Consider the following 16703-nt stretch of genomic DNA (forward strand, 5'->3'; position numbering starts at 1 on the left):
TTACCATTTTAACTATTTTGAAGTGTACAGTTCAGTGACATTAAGTACATCCACACTGTTGTGCAACCATCACCAGCGTCCATCTCCAGAAATGTCTCATCTTTCCAAACTGAAACTCTGTCCCCATGAAACATTAATTCCCCATTTACCCCTCCCCATTCCCCTGGAGACCACCATTCTACTTGATACCTTTATGAAATGAACTACTCTAGGTACCTCCTATAAGTCAAATTATATAGTATTTATCTTTTTGTGACTAGCTTATTTCACTTAGTACAATGTCTTCAAAGTTCATCCATGTTGTAGCACATATCAGAATGTCCTTTTTAAGGCTGAGTAATATTCCATTGTGTGTACGTACCACATTTGTTTATCCATTCACGTGTTGAAAGACATTTGGGCTGCTTTCACATTTTGGCTACTGTGAATAGCCAAACATGGGTGTACAAATATCTCTTCAAGACCCTGATTTCAATTCTTTTGGATATATAACCAACCAGAAGTGGAATTCTAGGATAATATGGTAATTCTATGTTGAAATTTTTGAAGAACTACTGAGCCATTTCCTACATTTTACATTCATATCAGCAGTGCACAGGAGTTCCAATTTCTCCACATCCTTGCCAATAAAAGTATTTTCTGGGTTCTGTTTTGTTTTTTTTAATAATAGGTATACTAATGCGTGTGAAGTGGTAATTGATTATGGTTTTGATTTGCATTTTCCTAATGACTAGTCATACTGAGCATCATTTCATGTGCTTATTAGCCACTTGTATATCTTCTTCAGAGAAATGTCTGTTCAAGTACTTTGCCCATTTTTAAATTGAGTTGTTTGTTTTTGTTGTTGTTGTTGAGTTGTAGAAATTCTTTATATATTCTGGATAGTAACCCCTTATCAGATCTATGGCTTACAAATATTTTCTTCCATCCTATGAGCTGCCTTTTCATTCTGTTGATAGTGTCCTTCGATGCACAAAAGTTTTTCATTTTGATGTAGCCGATTCATCTATTTTTTCTTTTGTTGTCTGTGCTTTTGATGTTACATCCAAGAAATCATTGTCAAATCCAATGACAGCTTTCCTGTATGTTTCCTTCTAAAGATTTTACAGTTTTGGCTCTTATGTCTATCCATTTTGAATTAATTTTTGTATGTGGTGTAAGGTAAGGGTCCAACTTCACTCTTTCACGTGTGAATATCCAGTTTTCCCAGCACAACTTGTTGAACGAATTGTTTTTTATACAAATTAAACACAAATGAAAAAAATGACCAGTAAAATTCAAACAGCATGAAATTAACATAAAGAATGATGTTATTTTGCTAAAACTAAATGGCCATTGCTCCGCGGTAGCATAGCAAGTTTTATGTGTTGTCCCACCGCAGCTCTCCTTTGGAACCACTATCTAATAAATACCTCTGTGACTTATTCGTCTGCCTCTGCTCTGTTCCCATTAGCTGAGACTTTTAAGACCCCAATGTGCTTACACACACACACACACACACACACACACACAGTGAACATGAAACCTCATGGCAACATACCTTCACAGGTGGTCATCCAGGTAGGCCAGAATCAGGTTATTGTTGACATGAAACCCCCACTGAAAAACTCTTGTAAAGAACTCGAATCTTGAAAATATGTCTGAGGACCCCAGATTAGAGACCCCAGGTTAGGTAGATGTAGTCCAAAGTCCTAGAATGGGCAAGTTTGCAACGGCTTTTCTAAGGAGTTAAAAAGCTCAGTTTACAGATGTAAACAATTGACTTTACAGTGGGCAGAGTTTTTTGTCACTGCAAATTATGCTTTGACAAATGTGTCTTTTCTGGATCTGGATTCCTGGGCTAATCTCAAGTGGGCTGTTAGTGCTACCTGACAAGCAGATCTCAGACCCCTGGTCAGGCACCCTCCCCTGCTCCCCAAAGGCTACTTCATACCTTGTCCACTGCCGCACACCCTACCTTCCTCCGCCACCTCCCTCTCAACCCACCTCCTTGCTTCCTCTTTCACTGAGAACTTCCTCAGCATCCACCAGCACAGCCACCCTCCTCAGCCTTCTCTCCTGGTTCTCACAGGGTGTCCTGGCTGCTACCCAAGCCACCCCCCAACTCCGCTGCAGGAACCCCTCCCCTCTCTCTGGGACTCAAGGACATCCTTCTGGTGAGTCCCCCTCACCCCACTCCCACCCCTACCTTAACACCCCCTGCCCCCACATCATGATGTTTTGCCTCTCTGTTCAAGCAGTCCCATAAGCTCTTCATTTTCCTACCATACATTTTTAAAACTCTCTCTTGATCTCACTCACCCTTCAAATGTCATCTTATTTCTCTCCTTCCCTTTGCAGGAAAACCCCTTAAAGCCCCCCTGAAGAGTGGCCTCTACCCTCTTTCCACCTACGCTCCCATTCTCTTGCAAACCCACTCCAGGCAGGCTTGCAAGCAAAACTGCTCTTGTCAAGGTTGCCTGGATCCTGTATTAGCAAGTCAATTGTCAGCCCTGTGTGCCTCACCCCCAGCAGCATCCATCACAGGCGCTCACTGTCCCTTCCTGAAACACTCCCTCCCCTGGACCCCCTGGTCACTGCTCACCTGGTTCTCCTCCTCCCTCACTCCTCATGGCCCAGCCTCTGCTGTGGGTGTGCTGGGCCTCCTCATATCTCGTGGGTTTAAATGTCACCAGATGCCGATGACATCTAAGTTTACACTTCAGCCCAAGCCTCCCTCTGCACCCCTTGTTGACTCACAGACAACTGCCAGTTGGGCAAACAGGTCCATCCCACTTGACAGGTCAAACTGAGTTCCTCTCCCACCACCTTCCCCCTCTCAATTACTGACAACTCCATCCTCTGGTTGCTCAGGCCAAACACCCTGGCTCTGCAAATGCTCTGACAGGCACATGAAAAGATGCTCAAGCATTATTAGTCATCAAGGAAATGCTAATCAAGACCATGGTAAGATATCACTTCACTCCCACTACAGTGGCTATAATTTAGAAAACAAAAAGCAGACAATAACAAGTGTTGACAAGGATGTGGAGAAAGTGGAAACCTCATACATTGCTGGTGGGAATGGAATAGATCTGCCGCTGTAGAAAATGGTTTGACAGTTCTTTAAAAAGTTAAACATAGAATTACCATAGGACCCAACAATTCCACTCATGGGTATATTCCGAGAGAACTGAAAACACATGACACACAAAAACTTGTACAAGAATGTTCATAGCGGCATTATTCATAATAGCCAAACAGCCATACAATGAAATATCATTCAGCCACAGAGAGGAAAGAAGTACTGACACATGCTGTAACCTAGAAAAACATTGAAAATGCTCTGCTAAGTGAAATGACTTAGTTGTATATTTTAAGAGGATGAATTTTATGGCATGTGAATTACATTTCATTAAAAAAATAATACTTATGAAGACAAAAGCTGAACCACCGCCACTAGTCACAGGATGCTCCCCAAAAAAGCAGAGGCAGCTACAAAGCTTCTTTCTGACCTTGAAGTGGGATCTCCAGATGAGATTTACCAGGAGGCCCTGTTCTTGGGAATTTTTATTTTTTAAGATTTTTTTGGGGGGGAATTGGGGGATGGGAACAGTGCTGGGGATTTGGGGGAAGGGGAACAGACAAGTTGCTGTCCTTTTGTTCTTCAGTCTAGTTGTAGAGGACGTTGCTTCACTGGCCCATGTTGGTACCATCATTGCGCTCTTCCCGGGTGAGGCAGTTGCTCACAAGCCATCGGACACACGGTAGCTCACGGCAGCCCACTGCAGCAGCCTACGCAGTCGTGACTCGTGGCAGTCCAGCTCCAGGCTGAGCTGTTGTTCACCATCTTAGCTGTAGAGGGCACAGCGTCACTGGCCCTCATGTGGGATCCAAACCGGGACCTTGCTGCTCAGAGCTGGCGTCCCAAGCCAACTCTTAACCAACGCGCCACTGGGCCAGCTCTCTTGGAAATTATTTTAATAAAACTCTGATCTCCATCTGGTGCCTCCTGTATGGTCTCCACTGGTCAGAAGGTGGAGAGGAGCAAGAAAGAGTAAGGAATGAATGGGGGAGTGACAAGAGATCAGTCTGTCAAGGAAAGGAGACAAATAGTGTAGTTGGCTCACTCAACCCTCCTTTTTCCCAACTTCCTCTACTGGAGAGCCTGCAAAGCTAAATATCGGCCTTCACAGATTCCCTTGCAGCTAGGGTGGCCATGTGGCCCGAGTGGATGGACCATGATACATAGAGGTCTATGGGGGATTTCTGAGAAAACCTTTGCTTTCTTTGTCCAAAAACCTTTGCTTTCTTTGTCCAAGAGCCATACAGGGGTAATACATAGGGTCCAACCACTGATCAACCACTGGGGTCAGAATCCTCAATCCCAGCTGTGCCAGCGTTAACCCTAACATTGCTGGATAGTCAGGAAATGGGTAGGTGGCCTCGGGGAGGACTGGAAAAGAAAAGGAGTGTGGGAGCTGCAGCTCTTTACCAACTGGGCAGAAGTATTTCAATAGTGTAACAACCAGGGGGCCACCCAGGAGGTGCTGGCTGAACCTCAGCCTTGGTGCTACGTCTTCTGTTGTTGACCCGTTCCTCTTCTCCTTGCCCTGAACACACACACAGTTAAAGCTGCAGCCACATCTTGAGAACTTTTTAAAGGGGGTTGTGACGACTCTTGCCCTTCTGCCTGGACAACTCACGGGAGGTCGGTGTCATTCATGGAGACAGAAATAGGGGGCTGGTGGAGGTGCTGATTCTGTTTTAGGCGAGATGAGGTAGAGATGCCTGTGGGACATCCCAGGGAAATGTGTCCAGTCAGAAGGTGGACACCAAGGTTGGAGTCCATTTATAGGGACTGGGCTGGAGATGCAGACTGAGGTGGCATCGGTGTCAAGGTGACACTGAATCCATGAGGATGTATAAGGCTCCACTGTAAGGCTGCAAGGGAATGCAGCTTCCTGGATTTCTCCCTGCTCTACAGGTATTTCCGGAGCCCACACCAAGAGGCATTCCTGCTGAGTCACTCTGGGAGCAGCGAAATGACACTTTGATCACTTTGGCCAACCCCATCTAATCTTTGTGGCATCGCTTACCATAAAGGTTTGGTAAGAGGCAGAAACCACTTCCTTCTCTAGAAGCAAAGAAGCAGCATCCTTCACTTTCCCAGCCTCCCTTGCTGCATGAAAGCAGACACCTAGCCCAGCTCTGACCAGTGCACATACCCCAGACTGATCCAAAAGTCAGGGACAGTAGAGAGCCAATTCTAGCCACAGTGTCCAACTTCAGGGGCAGTAAGAGCTGCAGGATCAGGGTGGTACCTGGGTCACAGAGTTAAAGCTGCAGCAGGGCCATACATGGTACCTAGTGTTGAGTGGTGGCAGTGACAGATGGGTCCTGTGCATGATTTGGGGTCCTGGGGGCCATGCCCTTATTTCTGCCTATTACTGAGCCTGGTTCTCTAGTCTCTCAGGTGTTTATACCCAGAAGAATCCCTTCTAGCCCATGGATGAGGCCAGGTGCCTGCTTCTTGGTGCTCCATGGTGCCACCTCCTTCCCTGCCATCTCAGCTGATGTCTTTATCCCCTCACCAGCACTACAGAGGCCAGGCTCGGGAAATGGCCCCGAAAGGAAATCAGGAACCAGATCAGGGATGGAATTCTCAAGACCTGCCTGAGATTTGGGGCCCTCTGTCCCCTTCCTATCATCCAATGACCTGCGAGAACCACACAGTCTCTCTTCTGAAAAGAAATCTAAGAAGAAGGACTGTGGCAACTGCTTTAAAAGGAAAGCCTGTTCTCCCAGGTTTGTGGGGGGAGCACGGGATGGTACTACATATAGGCCCTGGGCTCCAACAGAGCTGGCTTGAGCCCCAGCCCTGATCCACGCTGCAAGAGACCAAATTTCCCTGTCCTCAGTTTTCTCATCTGTAAATGGGGCTCCCATGAGACCCACCACACAGGCTTCAAGAAGATGACACTTGTGAGGTGCTGCTCACAGTAGGTGCTCTTTCTGCTTTTTGCCAGCAGGTCACCAAGAAGTTGCTGAATAGTGTCACATAAAGAAAGGGATATAGTCAAGTCCTGCCATGAAGAGTCTGTTTAGCCTCTGCCTACCTAGGGAGAAAGGAACTTTACCAAGAACACTGACCCCTTTTCTCCTTGGGCTCCTGCAGTCACCGTCCAAGCCATTGCTGGCATCTAAGCTCTCAAGTCCCTGCTAGGAGGGCCCACCTGGGGCAAATTACTTTCATCCCTAATTAGGTGGGCAGAGCTGGCTTCCCTGCAGATTAATGAATTGGCTCTCCAATGTGTAAATCCCATGACAAGCCTCCGAGTGGGCCACATCTAGTGCAGTTTCCCAAACCACATTCCAGGGAACCCCGGTACTTCACGGAGTTCCTGGGCACAAGGCATCGTGATGCAGGACTTCTCAGAGCCTTTAATATACTAATGGGCTTTAAGACTTTCTAAGAGGAGACTAAGTCGACTGCTGATTACAAAATTTTTACAGAGCATCTATTATATCTTACAAACAACTTAAGCTCCAAGGAACACATTTTACAAAATGCTCATTTAAGGGGGGTTCCCTACTACTTTCCAGCTGAGGACACTGAGGTCTCACCTCCTGCTGGAAGCAGTAGGGAGCCAGCCTGTTTGCTCCAAGCTGTGGCTCTCCATGGTGTGAAATTTCTGAGGCCTCTGAGCCAAAATGCAGACCTGGGGTGTGAAGTGGCTGAGCCTCTGCCTCCGCCCTGTATCTCTCCTTGACACCCCCGTTATCTCCAGCGAGACCAGCGAGGCACAAAGCCCCAGGCTCCCTGGCTGCCCGCAGATATTCCCCCTCCTCCCGGCCAAGTTCACACTCCTACCCTTGCCCTGCCCCCTGCAGGACACAGGAAGGCCCTCTGGCAGCACCCACTGAAGCTGGTAAACGAAGAACCTCAGTCCCTTCGGAAATCCCAGCACCTTCCCCAGACCTGCTTATGGCACCTGAGGACAGATGGAGCTTGTGGAAGGAACACAGCCCCACTCAGCCCCACTCAGGGCGAGTAGCTATCTGTGGGTCACCTCTGCCAGAGCTCTGGGCCTGTCTGCCAACCAGTGCCTATGTCTATCCCACAGCTGGGCCAGAAGTCCCTGGGAGCCCTGCCATCACTGAAACGGCTCCCTCTGCCAGCTAGATACATCTGCCCAGAGGGGACTTTTTGTTAATTGACATGACATAGTCCTGAGCTGATGGGCAGGTGACTTTGAGGCTGTCCATAGCTGGTGGAAACAAGGGAGTGTGCATTCCACGTGTTCCAGTGACTTTGGCCAAAGTGTGACTCAGACCATGCTTGGGTCATAGAGGAACAAAGTAAACACCTGCAAGAAAATCAGGAGTTTTGGAGAAGGTGTAAGTGGGAGGGACAGATGCTGAGTAAGCGACACACGTTAAATGAAACCACAAGCTGAAGGCACTTGGTGCTGGGCCAGGCTCAGAGCTGATGCTCATGTATCAGCTAGCACTTTTATTTCACTTAAACAAATATTTTGGCTAATAATGAGCCCCCCTTCTCGGTGCTGATCATTTGGAGGGTGGTGAAACAATCTCTTTTATAAGCCCTGAGGCTCCACCAGTTACCAGCCACATCAGTACAAGCAAGACCCCACCTTAGATTCCCTGCCTGTAAAATGAAGGTTAAAATATCTCTCCATCTAACTCACAGGAGAGACCATGCTTTATAAACTGCAGAGATGTTGGCTGTTGCACTTCTGATCTTGGCTGCGTGTTTTGCATCTTTATCGTGAGTATCAATTGGCAAAGGGATGCTTCTGGGAACAGAGTCCTTTGGCAAATGGTAGGCCAGACAGAGCTGCTTAGACTGAGTTAAAAGTTTTTGTTGGTTTTTTTTTTTTAAAGTTGTGTGTGCCTTTAAATCCATTTGGCTGAATTGCTGATTCAATAGGCAAATATTGAACAGACAGAAAATTTGGTGTGAGTTCCAAGACAACAAAGAGGGCTGTGAACTTCCAGGATGTTTACAGAGCAGCAGCTGAATGAAACGAGCTTTGTGAAGGAGAAAGTCTCACTAGGTAACAAAAAAGGAGAAAGTCTCACCAGGTAACAAAAAAAGCTACAGGGCTGGAAGCCAGGCAGGATTTATGATGTTAATTAAATTCATCAGATTCTCACTCCCTGTATCACCCTCTCAGCTGCCTGGGACTACAGATGAGGTCTCATCCACTTCTACGTCTAAACTGCCAACCTTGCCAGCACTAAGCTGCACACCCGCAGGGCCACAGCCCACCCACCTCAGCACCCTCTGGGGCGTTTCACATGTGCTCCGACAAGCCTAAACCTGTCTTTCTCCCTGGCCTCGTCCGGTCCGTGTTCCCTGCTTCTACTGACCTGCCCTCTAGGAAAGCAGGCCCCCATTCCCACCCCTCCCCTCCCACCCCCCTCAATACCCTGGGCCATCAGGGCTGCCCCTGGTGTCTGCAGGCTGCTTGTCCTAGAGAATCAGGGTCAGGCTGGGATTGGGGCAGAAATGCAAGGTTCCGTGCCTACCCCATAGCTATTCTATCCTTTGTCACCAGGCCTAGAAGGGACACTGCCTGAGCCCACCTCTCACAGAAACAACTCTGCAGGTCTCTAACCCCAAACCCTCTCAATCTGTTCCACCATTCTTGCCTCCCCTGGTCTCTATGGGCACTTCTCATCAAAAGCTTTCATTCTCCTCATGTGTGCCCATTCCTACAAATGGGACCAGGCCAACAGTCAGCCTCAGGCCTGCAAACAGCAGGCTCTGCCTCCTGGTATGGCCACCTCAGAGACACCCTGCTTCATCAAATGTCTCTTTATTCATGAATACAGGTGGAGAAAGTTGTGCTCCAAACCTTTGGTTGTCGGGGAAGAATTGCACCTACGAGTAACAGAAAACTAAAATAATAGTGGCTAGAATAAAATAGAGGTTAAGTTTTTGTCTCATGTTAAAAGAAGTCTAGGGGCAGCCAGTCCAGGGTTAATACAGAAGCTCCCTAACCATCAGTGACCCCGTTCCTGTACCCTACCTTCTGCCATCATTAACATGAGGGTTCCATGTCTGAGGTCACCTCACTGATCCCAAAATAGTTACTACAGCTCCTGACATCACATCCACATTCCAGGCAGCAGGGGGTAGAAAGGGACAAGGGCAAGAAGGCATGCCTCCCAGTTGAGTCAGCCTCCTTCCAAAAGCTTTCCCCAAAACCCCGCCCAATAGCTTTTGCTTACATCTTATAGGCCTCTTTCTGAAAAGCTAAGAAATGTGGTATTATAAAAAGCCCACTGACACACCCAACACTATAGGCTTTCTGTTGCTAAGGAACACACGGGTGTGGGTATTGGGTAAGAACGGTAGTAGCCTCAGACCTACTTTCTTGAGAGCTAGATAAAAGCAAGAGAATAGAGTCTTACGTTAATTTCTCACCGGGTTTCTTGTGGGGGTCACAAGATGAGAATGATACAAGTGCAGAAACAATGATTATGGCATCATAAAAAGAGGCAGAGTGTCATGTATTCTCAGCCCATTCTACACCTGAGTTGCAACACTGATCTGTGGTGCTCGCTTTAACAAGTCTACTGCCATATTCCAGTGCTAAGTAATCATTTAAAACAGTAGCAGACTGACTAACGCTCAGCTGGTGGTCTACTGGGACCTCAGGGTCTTTGTCTCCCGAGTCTTCAGAGTTTGTTCCTCCTCATCCATCTTTTGTTTGTGACGTTTGCGTTTCTTCTTGAAACAACTTACTCTAAAACCCTGTTTCTAGTGTTTCTGCACCACAGTCTTCACATTGTGGCACCAAGTTGTTGATCAGAATGGAAAGCTGAGCTCAGATGAGGGACACCACAGTGTCACGTGACAACGGACATGATTTATTTCCACAAAGGCCGCTGACATGTTTGCCTTTTTGAACTGGCATGTCTGCCTCCAATAGAGAAAGCCCAGAGCTGGCATTTATGGTGCTTCAGGCTCTACAAGCTGAGGCGAGAACCAAACCCCAGGTGCAAATAAAGCTACAACTTATAGCAGAGAAAAGCAAATAACCACACATCTGGTGGGGAGAGATGTCTTAAAAGTAAGAGGTAACTCTGAGGGACAGAATAACATTGTGATTACGAGCTCAAGGTCTGGAGAGGAGAAACCTGGGCTCCAGAGCCAACATCCCTGGATGCCATCGTGTGACCTTGAACAACTTACCTCTCTGAGCTCATTTTCCCACCCACAAAAATGAAACAATAACAAATATTAATATTTTTAATAAATGTTAAAATAATAAATGTGGAACCTATTCATGAAATGAAACCATCTACGGACAGCGCTTGGCCCTGTACCTGGCTTCTGGCACAGGGCAAGTGCCCGATAACATTAACAATTACTATTATTTGTCTAACAACAGTAGTGATAATAATGGTGTTGACTTGTATCTGAATGGCACAGAAGGGATTTAGCACAGGGCCTGGCACATAATAAGGCTCAATAAATAACTTCAACATTATTATTATTATCCTCGTTGTTGGTGAAGGAAATACCCAGAAACTGTTTCCTCTTTCCACGGGCAACTAAAGACACTTCCTCTGGGCCAGGCTCCCTCGGCCTTCCGATGTGAGCCTCCAAGCCTCAGGCAGGGGAGAAGCAAGACATGGAAGCCCCCGAGGAAGCTCAAAGAGCTTCACTGAGCTGCAGAGTCTGCATGGCGCCTGTGACCCCTTGGGGAAAGAAATGCCTCCCCCACGGACCCGTCAGTACCCATCTGGGTTTAGGGGCTCAGAAACAGCATCTCCCGCTCCCTGTGTCTAGCGTCCTTCCAGCAGCCCTCCTTGTGACAGGTTTGTGGGGATATCTGCCAGTTAGCAGGCCCTGCCAGGCACCTGTTGGCCCCAGCTGGGCAGGAAAATTACACATAGAGGAACTGGGTATGGGGGAGGGGCACGGCAGACACCGCTTATTCCACAGAATACCCTCCCTCCAGTCAAATGGCGATGTCCTGAATTTCTGGCAGAGATGCTGGTTTCTGAGAGTTCCTACCATAGAATTGGATTGTGTCCCTGTGGAAAATTCCACGTTGCATAAAGCGTGGCCCGGTGAGCAGGAAAGCTTTGCCATTCTGCAGCCCTGGGACTATGGGTAAGTCTCCTGTCCTCTGTGGGCCTGGGTATCCCTGTCAGGAAAGTTCAGGGGGTAGGTGAGATACGTGGCTCTAAACCGTGCATCAGGGGAGCTTGTTACAAAGGCAGATTCCCAGACGCTACCCCAAAAAATTCAGATTCAGGTGGGTCCAGAGGGCTAAGCAACCCACGGCGCCTCTTCCCAGGCTGGCATTTATGGTGGTTTCAGGCATCCCATAGGCCCAGAGTTCACTCTGAACATGGCTGTCTCCCAGGCCCCAGGGAGTCAAATGGAATGGGGGGGTCCAAGAGGGAAACGGGAGGGAGACAGGGCCCCCAAAGGCCCTGGCCTGGTGGCTGCTGTGTGCACATCACCTGCAGTAAACCCATGAGCCCGGCTGGAAGCCCTCGCCCACCTTCCGGCACCAGCAGTGCAGTTGCCAAATACAGGCACTGCTGGGAGATGCACCTTATGGAAACTGGTCTTGCTTTCCCTGCTTAGAAGCTCTTACCTTGAAGTTTTCAGAAATCCGAAAGGGTTGGCTGTCCCAGCTGAGAATTGCAGGAGACGGGCTTTGCGCTCAGACGGACGGGCTCCCAGAGGCTGCGCTCTGACCGCTTGTCTTCCTGCTCACCTGTGCAGCCTCGGGCCATCCATCCTGGTCCGGGGCTGAGTCCTGCAAATCCTTGTGGTCAATAAAGCGCAGCTGGAAGCTGGTCCTGGAGAGGGGAGGATAAGCTGCAAGTACAAAGTGTTTACTGCAAAGCTTCTCCCCTGTGCTCTGTACCTCACACACACGCACACACTCATATATTCATACTCACTCACATATACTCACACACTCACACAACACACATGCTTTGCTCACACATGTACGCATTCACTCTCTCACATACAAACTCACACACCACTCTCATACACACCCACACATTCATGCTGACACACTTGCACACATTCACACACTTCAGGGCACACACATCCACACACTCTCACATACATTTACTCCCATGCACACACATTCGTGTACTCACACACACGAGAATGTGTTCCCACCACCATCCACTCGCAGGTGGTTTGTTTGTTCCTAAGCTGCTGATACAGCGCCAGGCCTGGACAGCTGAGAGAGATTCACACTGAACGAGGGGCGGGGCGGCAGGGCAGGGGTGCCCATCTGGTCCTCACACCCCGGGGAGGCAGGGCACTCAGGCAGAGCTGGAAGGAGGGTCTTGTGGACTTCCAAGCAAGGAGATTCAGAGGGCTGGAGGGTGGGAAAAGCACCCCCTCTCTCTTGACTGGACATGGGCCGCTGTCACAGCATGTCTGAGTTGATCCAGATTTCCCCAGTTTCTCTTAACTTTTTTTTATTTTTATTTAAGCTGCCATTTGTAGAGGGCTCACAGTGTGCCAGGCACTTTGCCAGGGGCCCTGCCTCACTCTCCAGCTCTCCAAGGTGGGTAGTGTTCTATCCCTATTTCACTCAAGAGGCAGCGGAACCCAGGCCCAGTGGCTCGGTCCCAATCACCCAGCTGGAAGGGACAGTGCCAGAGTTTGGACACACTGCAGCTTGGCTCCCAGGTTCTGCTGGCCTCCGGTGTTCCTGACCATGCCCTGCCTGCCCTCACCACATCCCATCCCTAGGAACTCAATGGGGTTCACCCTCCACTTTCTCTACACAGACACCCCAGCCCATCACAGCACAGAGGTGAGAGAGAGGTGCTTCCTTCCCATCACCCTCCTCGCTGACCACACACACCCCCACCATCACGCCCAGCCAGACTCCGGGCAGGAGGAAGAAGGCCCGCTGGTGACCTCCGGGAGTTCTGCCAAGAAAAACGCAGACAGGAGGGTGAGCAAGGACACACTCGGCTGGTGAGACGCGTCGTTTCATCTTCAAGGAGACAGCATGTCTTGGATCTTGTCCATGCTGCTGCAAGTCATATAAAATAATAAGATCGTTCTGAAGGGCAATTTGATCATATATATCAAAGCCTTTAAAATGTGCATGCATGGGCATATCCTGTAGTCCATTAATTCCACTTCTAGGAAATGTATCCTAAGGAAATATTTGGACAGGTGAGCAAAGATGTAGGTGCAAGGATGTTCACTGCAGCGCTATTTAAAATAGCAAGGAATTGAAAACAGCCCAAGTAACCAAAAATAGAGAACAATCTAAATAAATCCTAATGAAATCCATACAATGAAATACTATGCAGCCACAAATAATTTTTAGCATCATCATTGACGTACATATTCACAATCCATTTCTGAGTGTAAGACAGACTATAATAAGCTATTTACACTTTGAGGCCATTTCCATTAAAATTCTCCATCAAAAAGAAAAATCTGGAAGTGAATGTTAACTAACACAGATTATCTATGGAAAGTAGCGCCACAGATGATTTTTCCTTTTTTCCTTTTTATTTTCTGATTTTTCCTAAAATTAACATTCAATGAAGGTAAATTTTTTCAGTTATATATACAGTTTATTATGTTGGTTTGACTACACATAAAATATTGTTTGACTACACACAAGAACTGGTGATACTGGTGCCTCTGGTAACAGAAGATGGGTAGCGAAGTGTCAGGGTGCATGGAAGGAGATTTTTCACTATGTACTCTTTTGTATCCTTTGAATTTTGAATCATATGAGTTTATATCTTTTCACAAATATAAACTAAATTTAAACTTTGAAACAAAACAAATAGATTTAAGGCGCATATTTAACATTTCACAAACTCCATTTTAATGCAGAAGTAAATGTGGAAGGAAACTGTTTTTTGTTTGTTTGTTTGTTTGTTTGTTTTTTTCAGTTTTGCCTTAGGATAAAAAGGCAATCAATTGTTTATAAGTAGTAAAGATGGATTTTACAATGATGATATAGTTAATCTTCCAGTTATATGAATTAAAAATGACACAACATTATCCTTTCGGTTGTTACATAGAATTTAGTGTTATGCTTGAAAAAGGAAATAAAAGGTGCTATCACAATGTCTTTTCCTCATAACACTGGCATAAACTACACTGTAGGATCAGATTTTTATGTACATAACTGCAAAAGAGAAATCAGGTAAGATTGCAACTTATTAATCAAAAAAATGAAAACTACCATGGAGATTATATATACATACATATTTATATTTTCATTAAAAATATGAATATATACATATTGCACAATCAGCATATTTATAATAACAATATCTAAATTTGTTACTGTTTCTTAGTATTGGAAGGAAACTGTTTACATCAGAGTTGCAAACTCAATTACCTAGAGAGGCCAGGGAAAAAAATGAGGAACAGAGCTGGTGTGAGCTGTAGGGCGTGGTGGGGACTGTGGCAAACTAGAAAGCAGAGGCCCTATCTCTGTGGCAATGTGATTCTGCTCCAGCTGATTTGGCCACACAGGAAGCCTGCCCCAGGGCTGCCAGCCTTTCTGATTTATCAATAAAAGTCAAACATCCTGAATTTCATACACATTTTCTCATTTTAAAACATGTGCTGCCCCCTCAAAAACTAGTCTCTGTGGCCAGGCTGAGGCAGCTAGTTTGTAACCCCTACTGCATTACTATGGAATATTCTCATTGAGAGTTTTAGGGAATGTTACAGTGGGGCAATTTGCCCAGAGTTGAGCAATGGTTGCACAGGGCAAAGGCTAAAAGCCAGCACCCCGACTTCAGTTCTAACAGAAGTTAGTTAACTGTGACTTGAAGGGAGGTGAACGTTTACAGGGCTATCAGGCCCTCTCAGGGGCTGCGGTATTTTAACAGAGTGAACAGTTCCAGCCTGCTCGCCAAGGTCTTTTTAAGACTAGAATTAGAGGCCCTGTGCAGAAGGATGAGCCCTCACAGCTCCCCTGAAAGAGACAGCTCCATGTAAGGCTGGGCTGGTCAGAGGCCAAAGTCAAGGTATAGAAACAGGCTGCCCGACTACAGAGCCTCATCACTTTCTCCAGCCACCCCACCTCCCTGCCTGTGGCCCTCTCCCTGTCCGTTCTGCTGGGAGCCTTCAGCCCAACTCACTTCTTTTTTTTTTTTTTTTTTAAGATTTTTATTGGGGAATTGGGGGAAGGGGAACAGACAAGTTGCTGTCCTTTTGCTCCTCAGTCCAGTTGTGGAGGACGCTGCCTCACCGTCCCAGGCGAGGCAGATCAGTCGCCGGCTTCTGGATGGCTGCTCACTGCGGCTGCTGGCCGCTCACGCTGGCTGCTGGCTACATACGGTAGCCCATGGCAACCCACTGCAGCAGGGGCTGCAGCGTCGCCAGCGACCCACGCAGCCCAGCTCCAGGCCGAGCCGTCGTTCAGCAACTTAGCTGTAGAGGGCAGTGTCAGCAGCCCTCATAGGTGAGATCCGAACCGGGGTACTATGGCGTCCCAAGCCAGCTCCCAACCCACACGCCACCCGGCTGGCCCCCAACTCACTTCTGTCTCTCCCTCCGTGCTCCCTGACCACACGGTGCAGAGGCAGGATTCAACCAAGAGCTGGCTCGTTTCTCTGAGCCCTGGCCCTTCCCATCCCAACAGACTCCCTCCTCAAGATAACTCCCATCCTTTGAGCCCCAGTTCCCTAACCTATGAAATGAAGCCAAGAACACCTCTATCTCAGGATGGCTGCGACTTACATAGGATAAAGGGTGAGGAAATTGAAGATGAGAGGCCACTTTTTTTTTCCCTTTAATTCTTTATTTTGTTTAAAGTCAGATGTGTCATCCTAGTCTCCTACAGATGTCTTCAGAATCACTCAAAACACAGTATTCTGCCAAAGAGAGGCCACTTTTCATACATCAAGTTAGCAAAGGTTTTAAAATGGTAAGACTCGGTGCTTTGTGAGCATATGAGGAAATGGGACATTTTCATATATATCCTGCTTCTGAGACTGTATGTCAGTGCAATATTTATTAGGGATTATTTGAAAGTATATTCCAAAGTGTACGTCAAAGTCTCTAGGCAGATCTATAGAGACAGGACTTAGAAGAATGGTTGCTCAGGGCTGGAGGGTTGAGGAGAAATGGAGAGTTACTGCCAAAGGTAGTTTCTTTTGGGGGTGTAAAGAGTGTTCTAAAATTAGATTGTGGTGATGGTTGTACAACTCTGAATACACTAAAAATCATTGACTTGTACTCAAATGGGTGAATAATATGATTTATATTATATCTCAATTGAGCTCTTTTTTAAATGCATAGATTTTAAAAATGCATAGATTTGTACACGTATGTACGACGTGTTTGTCTCCGCATCATTTATGACAGAAACAAAGTTTTAAACAATCCATCCCACTAGGTCATGGAGCACCCGGCACCCATCTTGGGGCCAAAAGGAGAGTCCTCCAGACTGCAACACCAAAACAATGGAATAAAAAGCTGACTGGGAAGCTGAGTCCCGATCATGTTTGTGCCTGGACCGGGCCCTGCCAGAAGCTACTCCTGGACTGCGGGTTACAGAAACCTAAAGTTCCTGAAGCAAGTTTAGGTGGGGTTTTCCATTACTTACAACCAAAGGGGTTGTAAATGATACATGGCAGAGCTATCCAGATACATACCCGAAATGATTGGCCCTCCTACTGCTCATGTCAAAAGCCAAGGACAAGGGCCG

At 47.1% G+C, this 16703-nt stretch overlaps 1 protein-coding gene and 2 long non-coding RNA genes across 3 annotated transcripts in view; 1 reads left to right on the plus strand and 2 right to left on the minus strand.

Moving 5' to 3' along the window:
- LOC109384268 (uncharacterized) overlaps positions 1 to 12238 on the minus strand; it is an 85650-nt gene extending 73412 nt beyond the window's left edge. Inside the window, exons 1-2 of the long non-coding RNA XR_002124373.1 lie at positions 12148 to 12238; positions 11628 to 11854 (exon numbers count right to left, since the gene is read on the minus strand). This is a non-coding gene — a long non-coding RNA (uncharacterized LOC109384268). The remainder of the gene's footprint in view (positions 1 to 11627; positions 11855 to 12147) is intronic.
- LOC109384269 (uncharacterized) lies at positions 11773 to 16487 on the plus strand. Its single transcript, XR_002124374.1, has 3 exons — positions 11773 to 11860; positions 12493 to 12985; positions 16392 to 16487. It is a non-coding gene; the product is annotated as an uncharacterized LOC109384269 (long non-coding RNA).
- A 59-nt stretch (positions 16488 to 16546) lies between these two features.
- Positions 16547 to 16703, minus strand: part of RPS6KA4 (ribosomal protein S6 kinase A4) — a 10988-nt gene continuing 10831 nt past the window's right edge. The window contains exon 18 of the mRNA XM_019645189.1: positions 16547 to 16565. Coding sequence (XP_019500734.1) covers positions 16547 to 16565 — 19 coding nt within the window. The remainder of the gene's footprint in view (positions 16566 to 16703) is intronic.

This window comes from Hipposideros armiger, unplaced genomic scaffold (assembly GCF_001890085.2).
Source record: "Hipposideros armiger isolate ML-2016 unplaced genomic scaffold, ASM189008v1 scaffold_93, whole genome shotgun sequence".
NCBI lineage: Eukaryota > Metazoa > Chordata > Mammalia > Chiroptera > Hipposideridae > Hipposideros > Hipposideros armiger.